The following is a 26,362-nucleotide window of genomic DNA, read 5'->3' as shown; positions in this document are numbered from 1 at the left end:
GCTCATGAGGAAAAAAGAATTGAACAGCCTCTCAGCGCAAGTATTTTTATGTTATGACAGCAATTCAAAGTGTAGTGGTTTAATTCACTCGAATCTCAAATCATCTTTCCCTGTTGGAAAGAATAGAAAAGCCACTCATCCATTCTACTATTGCAGTATTTTATTGCACTTCATAAAAACATGGAGGAACAACATTACTAAATAGAAAGTAACGAATTAAAACAAAAGAAAAAAACAAAATGGAAAAGTCATTGCGTTTTTTTATTTTAAAGGTTTTGTGGGAATCTTTTTTTGCACAGATCTGATTCCTAAATTATACAGTTGTCCAGAAAATGTTAAACATCTTTTTCCTTTGAGCTTGAATTCATTGTGATGCTTCTCCTGATAGCCACCAGGGAGCAGTATAATAGATACACACATGCTACGCGTACAGTTAGAGATGAAAGAAAATCGGCGTTGTGAAGTCTGAGGTCATCATCTAACACTCATATTTCAATTTGTTGCTTAATACTCGAGACAAAAAAAAATAAATCAGCTGGGCGACAGTTCATATCTCAAAAACATGTTTGGTCACAAGCACCTCTTTATGTTATAGAAGCAATGAGAAAGTGGTGAAGTTACAAAAATGAAGTCGGAACGTTACAACAAAAAAGTATTTATCATAAAAGGTAAATGTTATCAATCGACAAGAATAATTCAATCATAAATCAAAATTTCACCATCCACAGAAATACAAACGCTAACTAAAGACAAAATGCCAATTTTATTCTCATCAATGCACTTTTTAAAAAATTTTTAATCTTGTTCTTTTTTTTTTTTTTAAACATTTACCTTACAAGTTTTCTCACTGGATTGCAACTTCATTCTGGTAATTCGAGAATTTGATTCCCTTTCAAAAGACCAGCTTCATTTTCAGATTATGAATCATAAAATAATGGCTTTATTCATGTGGAGGCGGAGGGGAGTTTTTCTTTCCTAAAATTGCAATGTTCAATTCCCAATATTATTCCAATACATTTTGCTCACAAATGTATACTTTCTTTCTTGCAAAGTTCCAGCTTCATTCTTGGAATATCATTTTTTTCCTCATGAAATTATGACTATACTTGCAATTATTTTGTACTTTGGACTAAATGTACTTTTTTTCATGTTAAGATTTCATTCTCAAATGATTTCCTCTAAAATTAGGACTGTAAGATTTAAATTAAAAGAAAAAGAAATCGTAATCTTGCGAAATGTACAATTTACAAAAAAAAGATACAATCTTACGACAACGATAGGGTAACATTATGTGAAATATTATATAGTCGTAATTTGACAAAAATTATAATAATTAAAAAAGAATTGAGTCATAATTTTAAGAGGGGAATAGCGTAAACATTCAAAACACTGCAAGACTTGTAACGATTAATAAGAAAAACATTTGCGTTGAGTTGCCAGAATTAATTTGTAATTTTACAATAAAAAAAATCCCAATACTAGGAGATTTAGTATGAGAATAATGTATGATGTTATGAGAATAAAGTGGAACAATTTTGAGATTTATGACTAGGGAAAACGTGTAAAATTGTGAATTATACTAAAATGAAGTGGCAATTTTATGAGGAAAAAATTGGCAAGATTATGAGAATGAAGTTGGACTGTAGTGAGTGATGTTCAACCAAATTGGGTTGACGATGGTGGTGTCAAAATGAGCCCCTCCTCATTAGAGTTGCTGATCCAAGTGAGCATCCTTTCACTTTGTGTGTGTTTGAAGCCTTTGACCAGTCATAAGAACCCCACCCCCCAGTCCCCATGTCCTCCATTTTGTAGATAGGAAGCATTCAGAGCATTAAACCTCTGTGTCATCCTCTGCACTAGGTGGCCCCTGCTACACCAAACCTCCATCCCTCCTGGGAGCGTACCCCCGCAGCCCACCCTTCGACTACCCGTGGGGCTTCAACCCCTACCTCCCAGGGGCCTTCTCCCTCAACAATTGCCCCAAACTCCCACCCGGTTCCCTCTACCCCTCCCAGTTCTATCCCAGCCCCTTGCCCGGCAGCCTCTCTCAGCTGTCCCACCCGTTCTCCACTCTGCTGCCGCACGGGGAGGCCGAGAGGGGAGGAGCCGACGGTACCAACGGGGCGCCGGGGGGGCAACCCGGCCGACCGAGCGCGCCGTCCTATCCGGGGAGTCTGTCGCTGGGCCTGGGCAACTCCCTGGTGGGCGGGGAGCGTCCCCGGGCCACGCCTCCGATCCTGGGCCCTGGGCGCCAGAGCCCCACGGAGAGGCGGGGAAGCGTCAAGCGGGACGCCGAGTCAGACTCTGATTTGGAAATCACCGACCTGAGTGACTGCAGCTCGGACAACGAGCACGATTTTGCCACAGTTAAGGACGCCACCCCGAGGGGGAAGAAGGCGGCCCCGCTGCCTATCCCCCTGCCACCCGTTTCTTCCCTGCCGCCGCCCGTGTCCACCCATCCTCTGAAGGGCCTGATGCCCCTCACCCCGCCGCCGCCGCTTCCTTCCATGTTGCATGAGCAACACCGGGAGACGGACACCGTCAAAATGATCCACAGCTAATACTTCTTCTTCTTCTTGCTCTGCTTTTCTCCCCTTTTTGTCCGCATCTTTCCCAACACTGGCCACCAGCCTTTTCTCCTGAATTGTTTCAGCGTACCACTTACTTCCCTCTTCCTAGAAGAAGCCTCCATTTGTGGCCACTTGCGTCCTGAAATCTCCATGAATGGCCTCCGCTTCTGTTTCCTGTGCTCAAACAAAGTTTAACAAAGACGCGGGCCAATACTGCCACCCGATGGCGGGTTCACTGTGCATCGGTCAAAAGTCAATTTCCTAATCTTATGCTTCAAATTGTTGCTCACCACTGACTCCAATTATTTTATTTTATTTTATTAACCTTTATTTGATTGGCATTTAAAGCACATTTATAGTAGTGTGAAAATAGACATATAATTGTAGACTTTATTGTCTTAATTTATTTGAATTCAAACAGCATATTTAATGGGGAAAAGTTGTGGGGGAAAATATGATTTTTCATTAAAGTTATTTATGTATTTATCTGTTTATTTATTTGTTAGTTTGTTTGTTTGTTCGTGCGTTAATTTATTGCCTCTGAATGCTCTTCTCTTGATTAATTCAAACCACATTTCTGGTGGTTACACAAACATATTTTGTCTTGGATTTTTTTTGTTCCATCCATCCATTTTCTAAGCTGCTTATCCTCACAAAGGTAATATTTAAGTTCTTTTATGCGATTGACTGGCGACCAGTTCAGGGTGTACCCCGCCTCTTGCCCAAAGATAGCTTGGGATAGTTAGCACGCCTGTGACCTGAGTGAGCAGAAGCGAAACAGAAGATGAATATGTATTCATTCAATTTTAATTTTGGTGAACTTAAATCACAACCCGTGGTGTAAACAACACCTATTTTTCTCAGTATGAAATTGTCAGTTTATTTTCAGTAAATAATGCAAACCACGTAACTAGTGATGTGAAATGAATGTCTTTTATTTTGTTGTTTCTTGATTTACTTCACTTTAATTCAAACTACATTTCTCGTGATTTTTTTTTAAATATCGCATTATTCCAGTATATTATTTTATATGAACCCACATTTTTCATAGTGTGACAATATTTGTATTTTTATTATTGCACATTCTGTGGTAGAAAAAAAAAGGGAAGAAAGGAAGAGCAGACATTTGAAATTTGTATAAATACTCACGTGTGTATATGTTTTAATATGGTGTACATTTAATTACCACTTATGACGAGAGCGAGGCGTATCGTGGTGATTTAATTCTGTATTTGATTCAACATGGGGGGCATAAAGTTACAAGCTTATGTGTATCAAAGCTTTCAATAATTCATGAGCAGATGTTTGTCTAAGATGAGCTAATTGGGATGGGGTCTGATTTATTTAATTGTGCCCTTTGGTCCCCCCCCCCCCTCAAAAAAAAAAAAAAGTCCACTGCAAATCCTTTGGGGTGCACAAAATATGCTGGTATCTTTTTTTTTTTAAGGTATTCATCCAATGTAAAGCCACAAACTGTTCTATTTCATTTTCTTGTAGATTATTTTTAAATGGAATTCCCAAGATTTCAAATAATAATAAAAAAGAGCCACATTGTACTGCATCTAGGCCAGTGAAATATCTATTGTAAACTTCCTAATGTGACACAAGATTATGTAAATACTGTTTCTTGTGTGTGTATGTGTTGCACATCTCACATGCTTTCTTTTAGTGTAAAGAGGTTCCATTGGGGGAGGAAAAAAGATTAATATCTTGAAAAGCAATAAACTTAATTATTCTGGATATTGCACTCTTGTTGTCACTTTCTTGATTTATTTGCTATTGACAGAAAAGAAAAACCCTACCATTATATTTTCATGTAATTTTTTTGGCAACTGTACATATAACATTTCCATATTTTACAAAATGATACAGAATTCCTTGAATGTTTATTTTTGAATGTAATGTTTTTTGTGTGTCGATTTGTGTTGGGGCGGGTTCAGCGACAGCGTGGATGTGAGTATCATTGCTTGTCTGGCTCTGTATGTGCCATGTGATTGTCCACCGACCACTCCAAAGTTCAGTATGCCTTTTCCTCCACGTCGATTGGGTTGAAAAAAGAAAAAAAAAAAATGCTGCTGCTCTTTAATGATTTTGAGAAATTAATAATCCTAATCATTTATTATAAGTGTCAAATATATTTTGTCATAAATCCAGATACCAATTTTCTTTGTATTATTAACTGTATAAAAAATTCAAATGTGTAAAAAAATTGTAGGATATATATATTTTTTATAAATAACTGATCAATATATTCAATAAATATAATTATGGATTTAATTTTTTTTAAATAGCTTTTCAATGTAAACATTTATATCTATACATATACATCTATATTATAAAATTAAGACTTCATTTAGGTAAATGATTAGATTTGAAACATTTTTAAAACGTTTGAATGAAAACACTGATCAAAAATCAAGATAACCTTAGTCTTAAGAAGAAAAATATTTATTTGATCAAAAAATCCACAAATTATAAGTTGAAAGCCCAAGTAAGCAAGTAAGTAGCATAAGCTTTGCATTCAATCATTAATATAAAAGGAAGACTTAGTCTAATATATTCACATTATATATATTTATTTATTTATTTTATTTTATTTTATTTTTTTTCCCATGGAATTAAAAACTGAAAACAAGACCAGTTTCCCCCTCCTCCCCACCGTCGGAATAAGGATGACCAAAAAACTAATGAAATAATACATAAAGAAATAATACAAAATGTAGAACATTGTTGTTCAAAATAACCTACTGATTTATCATTTACAGATATATATATATATATATATATATATATATATATCTATATATATATATATATGTCTATATATATATAGATATATATATAGATATATCTTCTTCTTCTTTTCCTTTCGGCTTGTCCCGTTATGTGTCGCCACAGCGTGTCATCTTTTGCCATCTTAGCCTATCTCCTGCATCTTCCTCTCTAACACCCACAGTCTTCATGTCTTCCCTCACCACATCCATAAACCTTCTCTTTGGTCTTCCTCTCGCCCTTTTGCCTGGGAGGTCCATCCTCAGCATCCTTCTACCAATATACTCACTCTCTCGCCTCTGAACATGTCCAAATCATCGAAGTTTGCTCTTTCGAACCTTGTCTCCAAAACATCCATCTTTGGCTGTCCCTCTAATGAGCTCATTTCTAATCCTACCCAACCTGCTCACTTTGAGCGAGAACCTCAACATCTTCATTTCTGCCACCTCCAGTTCTGCTTCCTGTTGTTTCTTCAGAGCCACCGTCTCTAATCCGTACATCATGGCCGGCCTCGCCACTGTTTTGTAACCTTTGCCCTTCATCCTAGCAGAGACTCTTCTGTCACATAACACACCAGACACCTACCGCCAGCTGTTCCAACCTGCTTGGACCCGTTTCTTCACTTCCTTACCACACTCTCCATTGCTCTGTATAGTTGACCTCAGGTATTTGAAGTCGTCCACCCTCGCTATCTCTTCTCCCTGTAGCCTCACCCTTACTCCTCTACTTTTCTCATTCACGCACATATATTCTGTTTTACTTTGGCTAATCTTCATTCCTCTCCTTTCCAGTCCATGTCTCCATCTTTCTAATTGTTCCTCTGCTTTCACTGCATATCACAATATCATCTGCGAATATCATGGTCCAAGGGGATTCCAGTCAAACCTCATCTGTCAGCCTATCCATTACCACTGCAAACAGGAAGGGGCTCAGAGCTGATCCCTGATGCAGTCCCACCTCCACCTTCAATTCCTCTGTCACACCTAAGGCACACCTCACCATTGTTCTGCTACCTTCATACATGTCCTGTACTATTTTAACATACTTCTCTGCCACACCAGACTTACGCATGCAGTACCACAGTTCCTCTCTTGGTACTCTGTCATAGGCTTTCTCTAGATCCACAAAGACACAATGTAGCTCCTTCAGGCTAATCTTCATTCCTCTCCTTTCCAGTGCATGTCTCCATCTTTGTAATTGTTCTTCTGCATGCAACAATATTTACAAGAAGAACAATATTTACATTTGACTTTTCACGTCATTTACAGACATTTATGTCCAAATGCACGACACCATCACAACGACAGAATTAGACGTTAATAGGCCTCCAACGATCAGCTTCAATGCTGTTGATGCTGCTTGATCCAAAGGGTCCGGAGGCAACGTCGTCTAGATATGCTCCAAAATACCATATTTGTTTGGGACAGTTTTTACGCCGGATGCCCTTCCTGACGCAACCCTCTGCATTTATCCGGGCTTGGGACCGGCCTACAGATTGCACTGGTTTGTGCCCCCATAGGGCTGCATTTATATATATATATATATATATATATATATATATATATATATATATAATATATATATATATATATATATATATATATATATATATATATATATATCTTACACACACACACACACACACACACACAGGTCATGTCTTTATTGGCCCACCAGGGGGAGCCAGAGGTCCTCAAAACAGAACTTTGAAAAGTACAGTTGCTTTCTACTCACTGTGTGATAATTGTCTTGTAAATACTGTACATCTTTTTGAAGTGTCATTACGAACTGTGCTGGTGTAAAAATGAGACTCTCAGCGTGCCTATAATAAACAAACGACTCCGAATGGTTCAAAGAACAGCGGAAATGTCAATTAAAAGGGGACATTCACACCTACACACAGACCTTTATTTTAGATGGGGGGGGGACTTTGTTTACGCGACGAAACACCGATTAAAACACATATTTAAGAGCGAGTTTTGTGCAAAAAATACTGAGACTTTCTGATCAAAGAAAATAGATGCTATCGCAATTCAGTTACCATATTTGTACAGTGCACGGGGAAAGGGGTCGATTTAGTGTGTGACACAGTGCGGAAATGACTCACTGCGTTTCTTTAAAAAAAAAAAAAGCTTTGTGATAAGTGCCAAACTCCTTTCGGACGTAATGTAGTGTTTAAACTATATAATTTTTTTTTGTGTATTTACATTTTGTGTGAGCGAGTGAGTCCTTGTGTACTTCCGCGTGGTCCATCCCCCCGCCTACCTTTGCTCACTTCACTTCTCTACATGACACACGGCAACTTTTCTCAACACGAAGCCTAATTTAGAAGCTTGGACGGACAATTTCTGATTTGCAGGTGAGTAAAGCTTGAAAACTCGACCGCCGACGACCTGCCAAAAAAAAATGTCTAAAAAAGAAAAGTTCCAAAAAATGTGACCGTGGAGGTTTTTTTTAATTCTTTTTTTTTATTATTATTTTAAACCCTCCAGCACGGAAACCATGCGCCGAAGGTGCTGTCTCTCTTTCTCGCTCTCGCCGGACTACACCGCCTCCTTAGGGGCTAAGTTTATTTTATTTAAAACAACCCATTTAGTACGTTTTAATGCCTTCAAGCCACGGAGTTTAAAAGGTTGTGTGTCACGCGTGGGAATTCGTGCCAGGGGACGTTCGTGTGTTCTGCTGTCGGTTTGGTTTGTGATCAAACGGGGCGTTGCATTTGGGGCAGAGCAAAAATCGGAATTTCTAATCTCAGTGGAGTTTTTCCTCGAACTGCTGACAGGGAGTCATGTTTAGAGCAGATTATTTGTGGTGTTTTCATAATGCGACCTGTCATCATCCCTGCCGTTGCTGTGGGACAACATAGGAGTGGGAAATTTGTAACCACTGGACCATAAACGTCCCAGTGAGAGCATTTTTGGTGGCCCAAGGTGCAATTCCAAAAGCAAATGTAGTATTTTTCTTTCTTTTTTAAAAAAATAAATAAAAATACGTCAAGATATATGGCCAGGGTACAGTGATATATGTTTGTAGATGGATATTTTTGTCAACAAGTCAAGACAGAGCACCTTCTGTTTGAAGCCACCCACTTTTCAAGTGAGCAACAGTATTGGAAAGTGACTGACGGCTGTTTCTAGTCGCTTAGGTGTTGCCTTGTAGAATGATTGCTTAAACATTAGATGGTGCTTGTTTTTGGATTTGGGTCTCACCTGTGAAAACTGCATTTGCTCTTCAACAAAAACAAAAACCAGAGAACTCTCTATGGGGGAATAACAAATGATTTTGAAGCTGAGGGAAGAGAGAAACTCATTCACAGCCATTGCACAAGCGTTGGGCATCACCAATACAGATTTCTGAATGTCCTGGTAAAGAAAAACTACTGGTTTACTGAGTGACAGACATCAAACGCATCAGCCAGCAGCATCAACAGCAGTTGATAACAAAAATATAGTGAGAGTTGTGAAGAAACACTCAAAGACAGTAAGGGACATAACTGCCAACCTCCACAGGGTAGGAGTGACTGTATCACACAGCGTGAATTCTGAAGTTTACAAAATAATTTTATCTAGAAATTTACAGAAAATGCATCCAAACTAATCGTGAGAAGCTTCATCACACAACAAGACAATGACCCAAAACACACTGACAGCACAACAAAAGACTTAAAAACCAGGAGTAAAGAGTGGAAGGTCTTAGACTGGCCAAGTCAATCATCAGCCGTGGACCCAATCGAGCATGCATTTTACCTCCTGAAGAGGAGACTGAAGAAACCCCCAGAAACAACGAACTGAAAGGGGCTTCAGTAAAGGCCTGGAAAAGCATTTCAAATGAAGACTGCAGCAGTCTGGTGGAGTCAATTGGTCGCAGCCTTGATGCATTTATTGCAAGTCAGTGTTGTAGTACCAAATAGTAAATGTTATTCCTTTTAAGTTAATTTAATAATATCTCTTCCAATACGTTTGCTCGCTTGAAACATGGGTGCACTCTCCTGAGTTAACACGATTAACACCTCTCAATGTTAATTCCATGAAATAAAAGCTGGAATTCAGAATTGAAACCCAAATGTACACAAAAACAAAGGACTTGACATTGCCGCTTCCAATACTTTTGGAGGAGACTTTAACTAATAAAAATGATGGTCATGTTTTCATACATTTCGAATGACTAAAAAACACAACAGTTGCCCTGCGTAGCCTAGTTAAAGATGTAGACACGATCAATAATGAGTGTCTGCACATTATTGATTGCTGCTGTTGCTTGTGCGTGTCCTCTCAGGAAACAGCAGTGAGCGCATATATAATTGGCATAAATAACAGCAGCAAGTTAGTGCTCGATTGCGTTAATCACGGAAGATTTGTGTTGCTTTGTTTCCTTTATGAGCACTGATGGCGCTTCTGATGACTGTAACGTCCTGTCAGAAGCGTAAAGGTGGCGTCGAGGGGGGAGCTTGTTGAACAAGTGCAGGCTTGTGTGCAGCCCAAACGCCACCTTCTCTTCCTTTTAAAGGAATGTTGCCTGTTTTGTTGAACTTTGGTTCCTCAATTTGCAGCGAGCTTAGCTCGCCGTTGTAGAACGTGGGCTGCCTTTCGGATAAGCAGTGGATGGGCAACGGTCTAACTGCGGGATGGGGAGGGGGGTATTCTGAGGCAGCTTTCACTTGTAATTTGAACTATTCTTTTTCTGTCTGTCTGTGTCTGTTTGATGATCTATCAAACTACCCACCCATCCATCCACCTATAATCTACAATTGGATGTTTTTTTTTTTTTTTTTTTAGAATGACCAAGTCACAAAGATCTACCGTATTTTCCGCATTAAAAGGCTCTCCGAAAAGCATTTAATTTTCTCAAAATCCAACAGTCGCCTTAAATATGGATCAATATTGAGCCTTTAGTGCAGCTCCATCTAATGGATGCATAACGCAACCCCAGCCTCCACTGTAACGTCTATTCTTTGCGCCTAATAAAATGGTGCGCCTTACAATGCGGTGCGCTTTATATATGGAAAAGGTTTTAAAATATGCTATTCATTGGAGGTTTCACCTTATAATGCGGTGCGCCTTATAGTGCGGAAAATACGTTACCCACTACAAAAATGCAAAACATATTTATTTTAAAGTATATTGAGGATTCTTTATGTGTAAATGTATGTTTGTGTGCCTTGCATAACCGCATTTGCCAATATTACACAACATAGTGGACCATAAACATTTTTTGTGACGATGATCACTAAACACCATACGAATAAAAATGCACACCTGGGCTATGTTACTCAGATCAGTGGATTCGTCCAACAGTAGTGAGAAACACAATCTGAGATGTCCTTCCACACCAGCCATTGCTGTGCGGCCATTTGGGATTTTAGTTTGTTCACTTTTCTTGTTCTCTGCTTGCTTTTCAGTGGAATGTCGGTGTCGTATTTTCCATAAACGGTTCGAAGATGCTGCTCCACATTTCACTCCACCGGCAGATGAGGCGAAAGCACTTCGAAAATGAAATCGTGAAAAAGTTGTCCGGCTCCCGTTCTATATGAAAGTGATACGTTTTTATCTTCTTTACTGCAGTATCCATACTCTATTTCTTAAGCAAGATCTTAAAATGGGGGGAGGGGGGGACTCACTGACAGTGTGTTTACCTTTACTCTTGTTGTTTGCACATGCACGGTGAGCTAAAGTTAAAAAAAAATACAGCTGAATTTTTTTTTTTTTTTGTCTCGGCACGGCGCCGCGATCGACCGAAACTGTCTTGATCGACGCATTGAGCACCCCTGTTCTACAGTTTATAAGACACCTATTTTAAAAAATTTTGTTTTATTTTCGATAAATAATTTTTGTTGTCGTATTGCTGAAGATGAATGGTTAACACAATAAGATTCCCGATTTCCCGTGGGTTCCGATCTTCGTGAGGATGTTCACCTGTCTGTCTCACTTAGTAGGCTGGAAAAGCAGCACAATGGAAAGACTTACTCCCGTCTGTCCCGGAGAGTTTCGTGGCGGGTTGGGGGGGGCTGAAGTGAAACGCAGAGCCAGAATGAAGTCATTCATTGGAAGGCTGAAAAAAAAAGTGAGACTTCGTGGATGGATGTTTCACTCTTGTGCTTGTGTGAGGTGAACGGAATGGTCAGACTCTGCCCTTTTTAAAATAAATAAGTAAATTTAAAAAAAACGCATTTATGAGGAACTCTTTTACAAATCGAGTGAGATTCCACACATGGACGCTTACTCTTATACTTGTGTGACGTTGTGGGAAAACCAGCAGAGCGGTGCTTGGGACACGCTTAAATAACAAGGGTGGTGTTTTAATTAATAAGTAGAGAGAGTCTTTTTGGAGGAAATCGTATCCAAATGGTGACATAGTTCATTGGTCTTTGGAATTCAAGTGAAAGGTCACATTCGGTCCTTTAAAAACATTTATTGATACTGGTAACTAGAGAATATAGTTTTCTGAGGACTACATGACTAGATGTTTACTCTTGTGCTCGTCGCAGGTGAAGTGAAAGACACTTTACAGAGGGCCCTCTGAACTAGTAGCGGCTTATTAAGTATCACAAGCGATTTCTGGTGAAATTGTGTATGAATCTGCTGAAACTTCATAAATGGATACCTACTGCTGTGTGGCCAAGTGAAAGGGCGCAGTCGGGCCTTAAAAGACCAAAGGACCCTTTTGCTGAGTGCACCGAAATAATACCAGCAGTGCTTCACTTAACAGCAACTAGAGAATGAAGTTCCTGAAGAAAATGCGTCTGAATACAGAGAGACTCCATGGATGGATGCTTTACTTGAAACTGGGAGAGAAATGTGCAAGTGGTTGGACAAAGAATGACGAATTGGAGCATACACATGGGTTCGTTTGTTTACGTGTCCAATGTAAATATTTCAGTCCATGTCATTTATTACCCAACCGGTTTTACAAAACATTTCAGCTTACCCGGTCATCAAGAAAAGATGGGGATAGTCCATTCTTTGATTCGTAATTAATCGCGTAAAGTTAATCTAGCTCATCAAACGGACTCCATGCTTTAGTATTGTAGGTAATATACAACTTGAAAAATATATTTTTGGAAAATGTTACTTCAAATTTGGTTTTCAAAATATACCTAAAAAAAAAAAAAAAGCTTCATTAAAATGTGTGGAAGCGTATTGCTGCCAAAACAAAAAAAAAATCCATTTTTTTTTTTTTTCTGTTTTTTGGACTAATATTTTCTCCCCGTTTTTCAGGCTATTTTTCAGACTATTTTCCCCCCGTGTTGTTGGGCTATGTTTTTTTCTATTTTTCAGACTTATTTTTTTCCATTTAAAAAAAATTCATATATCCTCGTAATTTTTTTAATGTACAATTTTTTTCGCAATATATTTTTGCAAAAAACTATAAAATTTTTTTCTTGAAAATTTACAAATCTTCCTCAAATAGACTTATATTCTCAAAATATACATTTCTCAAGTATAATGAAACAAATATAATTTTATTTAAAGTGTAAAAACGTTTCATTTTTGGACAGAAAATGCAACTACACAACTTTTTCTCTCAAGAATAGGATTTTTTTTTCCGAAAAATCTTGAAAATATGACTTTCTTTCTGAAAGAACATAGACATTTTTCCTCAAAAATATGTACTTTTCAAAAAAGTGCAACTTTTTTTCCTCAATTACTAAATTTCTCCAAGATGAACAACCTTTTCTGGGAAATATAATCCCCCCCTTTTCTTTTCCTTTTATTTTATTATTGCGAGTACATTTTCCACAAAACTAGGCCACATAATGAAAAAAAAAATAGTTTTTTTTCTCAACTATTTAAAAGAAATATTTTTCATAGGGTGGCACAGTGCTCGGCCGATTAGACATCTGCGTCGCATATTTGACGACCGGTGTTCAAATCCCATCCCTGCCTGTTGAGTTTCCATGTTCTCCCAGTCTGTGGCTTTGAGGATCTTCTCCGGGCACCCCGGTTTTCACATCCCCAAAACATTTCCAGTAGATCAATTGAGGACACTAAATTGTCTGTAGGTGTGAATGTGAGCGGGTATTGTTGTTTGTTTCTATGTGCCCTGCGATTGGCTGGCAACCCTGCCTCCTGCCTGATGAGAGCTGGGATAGGCTCCATCACTACCACGTCCCCAGTGAGGAGAAGCGGAACAGTAGTTGAACAAACGAAATGGTTAATTTTTTTTCACAAAAATAGAAAATATAGTCAGTATGCTCAGGATCAGTTACTGTACGTAGACAGCCCTGAACCACAGGACAGACAGCCATAAATGGGATCGTAAAAATCTTGATTAACGTAGCAATGTAGCAGCCATGATGGTAAAAACTGCTTCTAGTGTTCTACATGGGCTCTGCGTGAAACCAAATGAACTCCAGACCCATACAGAGCAGACTTATAAATAAACGATTCACTGTCCCGTATGCTAGCGGCCTGTGCGTGTTTGGCTTATGCAATTTTCCCAACACACACTGACACACACACAGACGGAAGCAGTTAGACCTTTGGAACTGCCAATCCGTGCCAGTCAATGGCTCCTGGCCTATCAAATGTTTCCATTGAGCCAGTAACCTCCATTTCGGGAGTTATGGGGCGGGGGGGGGGGGGGGTTGGAAAGCACAGTTGGCATCGATGGTTAGCGAATTGCACGTGAGTGATATGTTCTCTGGATGCAAGGGGAAGAATAGAAAATGGCCGCACCCTCGCCAGAGAAAACCTCCGGATTGTAACATGAATTAAACTCCGAGGTCGTGTGATGAAATGTGTCAATGTAGCCGAGTGATTTAGAAAGAGAAACGAACGGTAAGCCATAATCTCACTTTAGCTGCCACGCAACGCTGGTTAAATGACATAATTGGCTCTTGTTTGCTTGCTATGAATGCAATGACTGTGGTGTGAGGTGGCGGCGTACACAAGGGCCTGCTTTATGTTGGTTTGCACTGGAGGTGGCAATAAAAAAAAAAAAAGGTTGGAGGTTAAAAGATGCAGGGAAGACCTGCTTTTACAAATGGTAGGGATCCTCTTTTTTTTGTATTTTAACTAAAACCTCCGCTGTTCAGAATTTTTTGTGACAGAACATTAGGTTTCTGTACAGATTGGTATTAGGTTGAAGAATAAAAGAGTAATTTTTACTCATACTAGAGAAAATGGTTGGATGGAAAATTCTGCAACTTTTTCTTTTTTTTTAACAAATCAATCCATTTTCCAAACCACTTATTCTCATGAAGATTGTGGGAGTGTCTGAGCTAATCCCAGCTGTCATCGGGCTTGAGGTGGGGTATACCCTGAACTGGTTGCCGGCCCAATCACACCTTAGAGCAATTTAGAGTCTCCAATCAACGCATGTTTTTGGAATCTGGGAGGAAACCGGAGTGTCCGGAGAAAACCCACGCAGGCATTGGGAGAACATGCAATCTCCAAACAGGCGAGGCCGGGATTCAAACCCGGGTCCTCAGAACTGTGAGGCTAACGCTCTACAGCTGCTCCACCGTGCCACCTTTTTCACAAATGTACAATTGTTTTTTAAATTTAAAATATGCAACTTATCCTCAAATATACAGTTTTGTTCTTGTAAATATACACTTTTCTCAAATATACAGCTTTTATTCTTGAAAATATTGAAGTTTCAAGGCTAACATTGTTTCTTAAACATTTTTTTTCACATGTACAACTGTGCTACTTACAAAAAATGATTTTAAATTGAAAATGTATAACTTTTTTTTAAAACCAATGACTTGATAGATTTTTCTCAAAAGTATGGACAATTCATATACAATTTTTTTTTCAGATAAAACGCTTTTACTCAAAATTATACAACTTCCTTTCTTGAAAAAGTTTTTTTTTCCCCTCTGAAACGTACAACCTTTTTCTTGAAAATTTAAGTTTTTTGTGTTTTTAGTACTATTTTGTACAGTAGTGGTTAGTACCACAAAACTAGAGGTGTTCTGATCAGTCTTTAAAATCGAAAGTGCCAGATGGGATTTGACCAAATCTAGAATCTCCCATTTAACCAATCATATACAAGCAGGCCATTCTGTATCATTTTCCACTACCGTAGTTCTATTCATCTGTTAAAATAATGGAAATTAGTCCACAAACGCGATGTAAACGTATACAAACACGCAATAGAACAATACTGTCTGGTACATATTCTTCCGTCTCTGTGGGAAAATAGTAATAGTCACAATATTCGATCGTTACTTCTTCCACGTACGTGTGTGCACCACAGTGCCCCTCAGTGATCAAAACGTGCAAAACAAGTTCAAAAGTCTGTTGCGGAACAAGTGGAGAAAGTAAATCCTGTTCCTACCGTGTAGTAACTCTTTAAAAAAAAAAAAATGGGAGAAGTGAAGTAAAATAACGAAATTGAGCTTGAACTGTTATTTTGCACCACAGAAGTATAATTTCTATTTATTGAGGTTATTTTTGATGGGCTTCCAAATTATTTTAGAATTAATCTATTCAAATGAGGAATATGATTATATCGAAATTAAGCAGTGATTATATTTGAATTATGTATTGTAGTTTTTTTTTAAATATTGTATTCAATTGTTACTTGATGCTTCATAATAAATGCGTTACTTTTTCCTCTTACCTACTGTTGGTGATTATTATTCACGGTTTAAGTAATATCACTCAATCAAGATTTTTGTAACCTTCCTTACTACAAAATAAGCAAGATATGAATGATATTGGATGAGACTGATACTGGTATTGGAGAAATCTAGATGCTGCAGTATCGGATTGGAAGTAAAACTGTTGGATCAGGACCGCCCACCCCCATACAGAAGGCCCACCACAATGTTATTTTGAAGATGAATATCTTTCCTCCTTAAATATTCTTCCATTTTATTCAGAAATATCTAATAATTTTTGTTGAGCTGATAAATCTCACGTCTTTTTTTTTTTTTTTTTTTTTTTGGAAAATATTCCTGAGCTGCAACTTATTTTGATCGAGCTATCGTTTTGGCGACGAGTTGACCATCCGGCGTCCCTAATGGAGTGAGGGCCACTGCAGCCCCGTGCTGTTTGCCGGCCGTCAAAGCGCTGGTGAGATTTCTGGGATAACTTCGCCCTTTGTGTGTCGCTTACCAACAGCGAGCAACGCGCACGCAGACAGTCGCCGGATCACATTTGTCAATGGGGGGGTGGGCATAGGGGTTATTCCTCCCACGGGGGTGTCCATATTGGTCCCTGCCGGGGGCCCCCAGGAGCGATATTACAAGCTTGTGTGTTTTCTGCACGAGAAAATGCCTTTTATAGTCTTGCAGTGTTTGCAGCGACATTTCTGACTTTTTCAACATGGTTGGAAGCTTCAACTGCCAAACCTTTATAACATTGAGGAGATAATTAGTAATGGAGACAACAGCTGCAGTGAATACTGAAATGTTTTAAGTATTTTGAGTGGAAAAAAAATACTCTGGAATTTTTTTTTTTTTGCCTCAGGGATCCGCTAATTGAATTCATTCACCGTCAGTCCTCCCAGTTTAATACCATTGGTATATGCAATAACTGCATTTTAATGGAAAGAAAGAGCTTAATTGTGACATTTAACGGAGCAGACGGAGTAGAGCAACGTGGTTGTGAATGTATTTTATGTTGGGTTTTTTTTAATGTGGCTGTACTATTTCATCTGGATGATTCACCTACTTGTGCAAAAAAATGCTGTCACAGAACTTCCAGCCAAAATTTTGGGACAAACGAGAGCCCGTGCAACAGCGGCAGCCACATTTTGTTCTGTTTCGTTGCTGCCGTGTTCGCTGAGCCAGAACAGAACCCTCGCAGTGCACGAGACAGGAAACAGCTGCAATTGTGAAAGATTTTTTTTTTTTTTTTGCCCCTCATTTTTTCCCCTCAACGTGAGCATTTTACTCTTAAATTGCCAGTCACTTCACTGTGTGCTTCTTTGTTTCCAGTCCATTCTAACCTTTGAGTTTCTGTTGACCCCTCCTATGAGTTAAGTCATACAAAATGCATTTCAAATGTTATGAATTAAAGCGCCGACCTCCACCAAGGCCCATTTTATGGGTTGCCATATTTTTTTGATAGCCAGAAAACGTGTCCATAACTATTTCCAAATAGTTTCCCCATTGGCCTAAAATTCATATTGTGGTATAAATGGAATAATCCCTTTAATATGAAAGTATATGTCTAACTGTATTATGTAATATAAATGTAAGGGTAAAAATGATAATGGAAGCATTTCTCTTTTGTAGTCCCTTAACAACGCTAAATCTATTTATTTGAAACTGATAAATTTAGATTGTGCAAATCGCAAACTTGATTAAAACTTGAAATGGAAACAAAATTGCTGGTAGAAGAACCGCAATTTCTCAAGTATAATGCACAGCCCCAAAGTTGACCAAAAAATCAGGAAAACCCTTCTACCAATGTACACCACAAATTTGCTGTTACACATATGCTCAAAATATTAGGAATTATCTGTATTTACATTTTGTTGTTTGTACTTGTATTGTTTTTCAAAATCTGTCTGTACAACAATCATTAATAATAATCATTGTGCATGTGTTTATGTAGCGGTAATATATAACACGGGACAGGCGACAAGACACACTTGTCCTGGTCCCTGTAATTGTCAGAACAGAATCCCTCAACCAACCAAAATAAATGCTCAATGATGGCCCATTTTATTAATACTGTTGATAACACATATTACAGTTTAAGACTGTTTAACTTAAAAAAAATTTTTGCATTAAATATTTGTGCATAAAACGTTTGTGCGTAGTGCACATTATCTTCTACATTACACATCCTTGGCCAAGACTTCAAAAGAAGCATCTGAGTCATCTTCAATCTGAAAAACATCCATCGTAGCTACCTTTGGTGCATCACTGTCGAACTCATCATTGACGGTGCCTTCTGCATTGTATCATGAACATCCCATCTTGCTCCCATAGCATGTCATCCTCTGTGCCATGGCGTTCGTGAGGAAATATGTTTTAAATCCCAGCAGCGCACCCTCTCACCCCCCATTCGGCGACAATCTGTAGCAGCTTTCCTACAGCGTTTATTGAGCTGAAACTACGTAGAAACGAGCGTAAAGGGCAGATTAAAAAAACAAGCGAGCATTCCAATTGTGCGGTCTCCCATTTTTTTTTTTTCATGTACTCACTACGTTTGAGTTCACATTGTTATGATAACAACCTGAAGCAACTGAGCTCTCTTTGTTTTGTACTCCTGTGCTGCTTCCAGGTTCCTCGTGTCAGCGATGACACATTTCTTTTAAAAGCGGCTGGACAACTAGTCATTGCAGTCAACATTTTTTTTTTTTTAATCTTAGTTTAAGTTAAAACAAACTCGTGAGCAGACGTTTCTGATCTTTGGTGTAGTAGCAACAAGCATGCTACGCTAATGATCGTAAAATGCAAAGCTCCCCGGAGAAGGGAAGAGAGCTCAGGTTGGGGGTGCACATTACCGTAATATATATAAATGTGTAACATAAGATATTGAATATCATATCTAAATGTATACATTTTTTACCCCTCCATGTACCTGAATACGACTGTACAATGTGATTGTATTTTTTATTTTTCATCCATACCTAAATATAATGCGCTATATTAACTTTTTGAAAATATTTTTTGAAAAATTATTTTTGAGAAATTACAGTATTTAATATGCTATACTTTGATATACATTTAATCTTAAAGGCTCCTTGACCTGGCTGACTTATACGTTATGTACTGATTAATTTACGTTTTTCAAATTTTGTGACATTTTTATTTTTTCCCCACTTCTGTTAAAAGTTAACTGTCCCAACTTTGCACTTACTCATCTCTTCTGCTGGTCTACTTTTGTTAGTTGTTAGCTGCTCCTCATTCTCTTTCAGTGATAATGAAACTTGTCAGTAGTGTAGCTTATCTGCTTCTACATCGGAAACGATAAGTGACTCAGAGGAGTCATTGTTGGATACTGTTTAGCCCCGGTCGCCGCTGCTCACATGGTGCAAGTGAGCCCAGCACCTAGCATTTCCCAGTAGCTCTCAAGTGGTGGGAAAAGCAGAGATGATGGGTGACTGTTTGACATGAACACGCCATTTTTTTTAATCGGCTTTGAGCTGGTTAAAAAAAGGGTGCTGGCAGTTCAATGGTCAAAAGTGTTTGAAGCCATTTTAACATTGATGCAGATAAAAGCCACTGGTGAGTAGAGCCCATATTTGTTCTGTGGGCCACACTTATACTGTATACAAAACTACAGTTTATTCTTTCAATAAGATTTATACTGTAGGGGGTTTTCAAGTCAAATTTCACCTTCTCCTGTTGTTAGGTGTCGTTTTGGTATTGGGATGTCAAAAAATGATTGTCATAATAAAGAGGAGTGTTTAAATGTTACTTCAAATTGAATCCAAATGCAGGGTAGATTCGTGACTGAACGTTGTGAAGTTTGCTATTCAGAAATGTATATGAGAAAAAAACAAGTAGTGCAGAAACGAAGATTGAATAGTTGGGCATTCAAAAGTTTAAAGCCCAATTATGTTCACTTGTAATACCATATTTTTCGCACCTTAAGGCACACCGAATTTTAAAGCGAAATCTCAATTGCTGGGTTTATTTCTGTATTTAACATACATCAGCACAATGGTAATGGACTCAAAACTGAGTTTAACTCAACTTTATTCAACTATTCAACAATACACTCTAATTTTTAATCGATCTTTTCCTTGTAATCTGCTGGCATTTGCTTTTGTTCCTGCAGAAAATCTTTTTAAACTTCATTTTCAGGATTCAACCACTTCCGAACCATAGATCCACTGATATTGAAATCCTTCACGGCAGCTGCTCTGATTACCATTTACACTCGCGTAACTGATAGCCTGTAGTTTGAGTCGTGCCTAGTAAACATGTTTCATCGCTAATACCGTTTTCTGAGGTCTTGAGACAAACAAACGTTGTTTTGCAGCGTACTGGTGGTATACCTGCCAGAGGTAAGCATATGTATTATACTGTATTACGTAATGTTCTCTGGTTGGGTTATCACTGCCAGCGTACGTAGTGTACGTGTTAGTTACATCCCTGTATCAGCGGAAAATGGTCCAACAGTCAAGCAAGCAGACAACAACATTTTTACAGATTTTGGAACTCACACACACACATAAAGGCACACGGGATTAAAAGGCGGAGTCAATTTTGGAGAATACTAAAGGCTTTTGAGTGTGCCTCATAATGCGGAAAATATGATAATTATAGTGCATTTTAGGTTAATCTTGAAATTACACCTAAAATTCCCCGATGCCCCTAACTTTTTGTGAGTATTGTTTCTATCGTGCAATACATGACATTACATGTATTGAGTGCGCAAAACATGCCGGCCTCCTCTTATGTAACCATGTCTGTGACAGTGCGCTGAACATAAAGACATTAACAGGCTCATGCGTACACACACAGAGCCAGCAGTGTGATTTTGGCGTGGTGTTAGCTTGCGTCACTTGTGCCAGCTGCAGCCAAAAAGCATTTGTTCCCTTGTGGAAGCGTTTACTGTGTTTATGTGTGGAGGAGGTTCGTATTTGTGAAGAGAGGACATTGTTCATATTCAGATACTTCCTTCAAAAAAAAAAAAAAAATCACTTTTTTCACATTTCACATTTTTTTTTTCTCTAGCCCTCTTTTTATTCCCTACACTTCTCTTTATGCCTTGTTGTTTTTTGCCGTCTCTAATTTTTCCTCTTATGGGGTTGTTGCCGCTCCATCCCAGAAGCTGTAAAAAATTAACTACAGGTCCTTAAAAGGTTTGTATATATGGTAAACGCCAACGACAGATGACACCCTGATTAATTAATAGATAAATAAATGTCTTTACTTCATAATTTGAACTGTGAATATATCACAAACTAATCCCCAAAACACTTAAATATAATTTCAAACTCATCTAACATCTTACTGCACTACTACTTAAAAATAAATTACTGAGCATTTATTTAATTTCAAAACAACGCTCCACAAAACCATGTTTACAGAACAGAGTCAAAGTTTGTCTTCATGGTACCAGAGCCGTTAAATGCATTGGTATTTTGTTACAGAAATCACTGATTAAGTCCTAATCCTGATTGCTTCAGAAAACATTTTAGCCAATCTAATATTTGATTTGGCCAGTACAGCGCACTGTTTCCATCAAGCCACCAAGATGCTTCAGACACTGACCAGTACAATGGATTTATAATATATTTATACTATATTTTATAAATTAATATAAATACTATATAGTCTTCTTCTTCTTTCCTTTTGGCTTGTCCCGTTAGGGGTCGCCACAGCATGTCATCTTTTGCCATCTTAGCCTATTTTCTGCATCTTCCTCTCTAACCCCAACTGCCCTCATGTCTTCCCTCACCACATCCATAAACCTTCTCTTTGGTCTTCCTCTCGCTCTTTTGCCTGGCAGCTCCATCCTCAGCACCCTTCTACCAATATACTGACTCTCTCGCCTCTGAACATGTCCAAACCATCAAAGTCTGCTCTCTCGAATCTTGTCTCCAAAACATCCAACTTTGGCTGTCCCTCTAATGAGCTCATTTCTAATCCTATCCAACCTGCTCACTCTGAGCGAGAACCTCAACATCTTAATTTCTGCCACCTCCAGTTCTGCTTCCTGTAGTTTCTTCAGTGCCACCGTCTCGAATCCGTACATCATGGCCGGCCTCATCACTGTTTTGTAAACTTTGCCCTTCATCCTAGCAGAGACTCTTTTGTCACATAACACACCAGACACCTTTCGCCAGCTGTTCCAACCTGCTTGGACCCGTTTCTTCACTTCCTTACCACACTCACCATTGCTCTGGATTGTTGACCCTAAATATTTGAAGTCGTCCACCCTCGCTATCTCTTCTCCCTGTAGCCTCACTCTTCCCCCTCTACTTTTCTCATTCACGCACATATATTCTGTTTTACTTTGGCTAATCTTCATTCCTCTCCTTTCCAGTCCATGTCTCCATCTTTCTAATTGTTCCTCTGCTTTCACTGCATATCACAATATCATCTGCGAATATCATGGTCCAAGGGGATTCCAGTCTAACCTCATCTGTCAGTCTATCTATCCATTACCACTGCAAACAGGAAGGGGCTCAGAGCTGATCCCAGATGCAGTCCCACCTCCACCTTCAATTCCTCTGTCACACCTAAGGCACACCTCACCATTGTTCTGCTGCCATCATACATGTCCTGTACTATTTTAACATACTTATCTGCCACACCAGACTTACGCATGCAGTACCACAGTTCCTCTCTTGGTACTCTGTCATAGGCTTTCTCTAGATCCACAAAGACACAATGTAGCTCCTTCTGACCTTCTCTGTACTTTTCCACTAGCATCCTCAAGGCAAATAATGCATCTGTGGTACTCTTTCTAGGCATGAAACCATACTGTTGCTCGCAGATACTTACTTCTATCCTGAGTCTAGCCCCCACTACTCTTTCCCATAACTTCATTGTGTGGCTCATCAACTTTATTCCTCTATAGTTCCCACAGCTCTGAACATCCCCTTTGTTCTTAAAAATGGGAACTAGAACACTTTTCCTCCATTCTTCAGGCATCTTTTCGCCCGCTAGTATTCTGTTGAATAAGTTGGTCAAAAACTCCACAGCCATCTCTCCAAATTGCTTCCATACCTCTACCGGTATTTCATCAGGACCAACTGCCTTTCAATTTTTCATCCTTTGTAGTGCCTTTCTGACTTCCCCCTTAAAAATCATTGCCACTTCCTGGTCTCCTTGCCTCTTCAACTCTTCCTTCTCTCTCATTTTCTTCATTCATCAACTTCTCAAAGTATTCTTTCCATCTATTTAGCACACTACTGGCACCAGTCAACACATTTCCATCTCTATCCTTAATAACCCTTACCTGCTGGACATCCTTCCCATCTCTATCCCTCTGTCTGGCCAACCTGTAGAGATCCTTTTCTCCTTCTTTCGTGTCCAACCTGGTGTACATGTCTTCATATGCCTCTTGTTTAGCCTTTGCCACCTCTACCTTTGCCCTACGTCGCATCTCGATGTACTCCTTTCGCCTCTCCTCAGTCCTCTCAGTATCCCACTTCTTCTTAGCTAATCTCTTTCCTTGTATGACTCCGTGTATTTTGCGATTCCACCACCAAGTCTCCTTCTCCCCTTTCCTACCAGATGACACACCAAGTACTCTCCTGCCTGTCTCTCTGATCACCTTGGCTGTCGTCGTCCAGTCTTCCGGGAGCTTCGGTTGTCCATCGAGAGCCTGTCTCACCTCTTTCCGGAAGGCCGCACAACATTCTTCCTTTCTCAGCTTCCACCACATGGTTCTCTGCTCTACCTTTGTCTTCTTAATCTTCCTACCCACCACCAGAGTCATCCTACATACTACCATCCCATGCTGTCGAGCTACACTCTCCCCTACCACTACAGTCAGTAACCTCCTTCAGATTACATCGTCTGCACAAAATATAATCCACCTGCGTGCTTCTACCTCCGCTCTTGTAGGTCACTATATGTTGCTCCCTTTTCTGGAAATAAGTGTTCACTACAGCCATCTCCATCCTTTTTGCAAAGTCCACATCCATATGTCCCTCAAAGTTCCTTTCCTGGATGCCGTACTTACCCATCACTTCTTCATCGCCCCTGTTCCCTTTACCAATATGTCCATTACAATCTGTACCAATCACAACTCTCTCGCTGTCTGGGATGCTCAGAACTACTTCATCTAATTCCTTCCAGAATTTCTCTTTCAACTCGGTCAACTAGGTCACATCCTACCTGTGGGGCATAGCCGCTAACCACATTATACATAACACCCTCAATTTCAAATTTTAGTCTCATCACTCCATCTGATACTCTTTTCACCTCCAAGATATTCTTAGCCAGCTCTTCCTTTAAAATAACCCCTACTCCGTTTCTCTTCCCATCTACTCCATGGTAGAATTATTTAAACCCTGCTCCTAAGCTTCTGGCCTTACTACCTTTCCACCTGGTCTCTTGGATGCACAGAATATCAACCTTTCTCCTAATCATCATGTCAACCAACTCCTGAGCTTTTCCTGTCATAGTCCCAATATTCAAAGTCCCTACACTCAGTTGTAGGCTCTGTGCATTCCTCTTTTTCTTCTGACGATGGATCCGGTTTCCTCCTCTTCTTTGTCTTCGACCCACAGTCGCTGAATTTCCACCGACGCCCTGCAGGTTAGCAGTGCCGGGGGCGGGCGTTGTTAACCCGGGCCACAACCGATCCGGTATGGGATTCTTTCGATGAACGCTCATATTTGTTTGGCACAGTTTTTACGCCGGATGCCCTTCCTGACGCAACCCTCTGCATTTATCTGGGCTTGGGACCGGCCTACAGATTGCACTGGTTTGTGCCCCCATAGGGCTGGATTTATAAATGCTATATAGTAAAAAAAAAAAAAAAAAAAAAAAAAAAAAAAAAAAACAGCACAGCCACGTTGAAGAGTTGCCCAAATTTCCTGCTTTTCACTGTTCATATCAAAGAATGCTAATCATATATACAGTATTTACATATTTTTCTCTGCCACAGGTGTGTACAAGCTGCAGCTATCTACTGTAGCTAGCTGGCGTGGCTAAACATGATGCAAAACCGTGGTGGTAAATTTTTGGTTCCATCTGGTGTCAATGTAGAATAAGTCCCTAATCATTGCTTCATTTGTGTCAAGTATTGCTGTCGCATAGATGGAACAAGGAGTAAAAGGAAGGAAAAAAATGAAGCCATGCTAATTTATAAGCTATCATTAAATATAGTCGTGAAAGATAGTAAAAAGTGAATCGGTCAGACAGTACACTTGTCACATAGGGCAGGCTGGAACCGTGTTATCGCAGAAAGTATCCAACTTCGAAGAACAAAATAGTGGGAAAATGTATCTGTCGGAAGAGAGAAAATAATACACAGCAACACAGGATGCAGCCGCAAATTTGCATCATATCTGCACCATTACTGGATACGGGAAGTACAAAAATACTGTAGTATGTCAGCAAAGACATTTGTACAAGAGGTATATTTCACAAAATGGACATCTGAACTAGTATCTGTGCATAAACTATCCTTTCCAATCTATCAGTATTTGTTTGTTGGCAAAATAGAAGGGTAAGTTTTAATTTTCCATCCATTTATTTTTCAAGCCAGTCATCCTCATAAGGGTCAAAGGGTCACGGAAGTGCTGAAACCTATCCCAGCCAAAGGGGGCCTATACTCAGTCACAGGGCTCATGATTTTTAATTTTGACTTTAGATATCTAATTAATCTGGTTTTAATAGCATTACATTATTTAGTAAGGTTGAAAATACTGGTCCTTAATGTTTTCTTTAAAGAATTTTGCCCTTCTGACAAATTCTGCCCGGGTAATCGAGCTTATGATCACAACTGTTTGTCTTCTCATTTACTAAATAGGAATGTGAATTTCAAAATGAACAAGTAGATAAAAAGAAAGTATTTGCTCAAATAGTCCTTAATTTAAGAATAATTATAAAAAAAAATAAACAACAACAATACAGATCGTACTTAGAGCTTTCATCATATGTGTTGAAGAAAAATCATGTGTAAAATAAATAAATAAATAAATTAAAAAGAAATTATTTTTATACATAGAACAGTTTTCCAGACTTTTTAGGTCAACTTTGTCGGTTCGTATTATACATGGGTCCACATTATATTTACAATAAATTATAGTCATTAATGCGCATTAAAATGTCATGCAGCTATATCGGCCATTCCAATGTTTATGCAATATGTTGAATTAACAAATACTGAAGCCATAATTCATTAACTATCATGATCATACAGTAATGATTATGTCGTACAGTTGAAGAAAATCCAACATTCTTCTTATCCTATCACATACTCAATGTACTGCAATAATGTCCCACAGTAAAGTGCTTAATGAAAATTTTGAAAATATAGAAATTCAGACAAACTGTTCTGGAAGTAAATTTCAATCGGTTGTCCTGTCTGCTGCACAAATTTTTCTTTTTTTTTTTTTTTTGGTCTTGCACTTTGAGGCCACACACTCTTGTTCTTTTGTCCGTCACCAGGTTTTATTGTCGGGTTAACTTCCTGTGC

At 38.9% G+C, this 26,362-nt stretch overlaps 2 protein-coding genes across 9 annotated transcripts in view; both read left to right on the top strand.

Annotated features, from left to right (window-relative positions):
* The window catches only part of erfl1 (Ets2 repressor factor like 1), a 150,657-nt gene extending 146,627 nt beyond the window's left edge, over positions 1 to 4,030 (top strand). For all 5 annotated transcript variants that reach the window (XM_061820206.1, XM_061820209.1, XM_061820204.1 and 2 more), the window contains one exon: positions 1,861 to 4,030. In XM_061820206.1, coding sequence (XP_061676190.1) covers positions 1,861 to 2,561 — 701 coding nt within the window. In that variant the 3' untranslated portion in view covers positions 2,562 to 4,030. The remainder of the gene's footprint in view (positions 1 to 1,860) is intronic.
* Positions 4,031 to 7,455: 3,425 nt separating this feature from the next.
* The window catches only part of arhgef1b (Rho guanine nucleotide exchange factor (GEF) 1b), a 67,187-nt gene continuing 48,280 nt past the window's right edge, over positions 7,456 to 26,362 (top strand). For 3 of the 4 annotated variants that reach the window (XM_061819106.1, XM_061819107.1, XM_061819104.1), the window contains exon 1: positions 7,456 to 7,701. The gene's annotated coding sequence lies outside the window, so the exon portion shown is untranslated. The remainder of the gene's footprint in view (positions 7,702 to 26,362) is intronic. The other variant, XM_061819108.1, reaches the window with a different exon arrangement.

Source organism: Syngnathoides biaculeatus, chromosome 5, assembly GCF_019802595.1.
Source record: "Syngnathoides biaculeatus isolate LvHL_M chromosome 5, ASM1980259v1, whole genome shotgun sequence".
Taxonomy (NCBI): domain Eukaryota; kingdom Metazoa; phylum Chordata; class Actinopteri; order Syngnathiformes; family Syngnathidae; genus Syngnathoides; species Syngnathoides biaculeatus.
The sequence above is the reverse complement of the archived record's forward strand: the minus strand, read 5'-3'. Positions and strand labels throughout refer to the sequence as shown.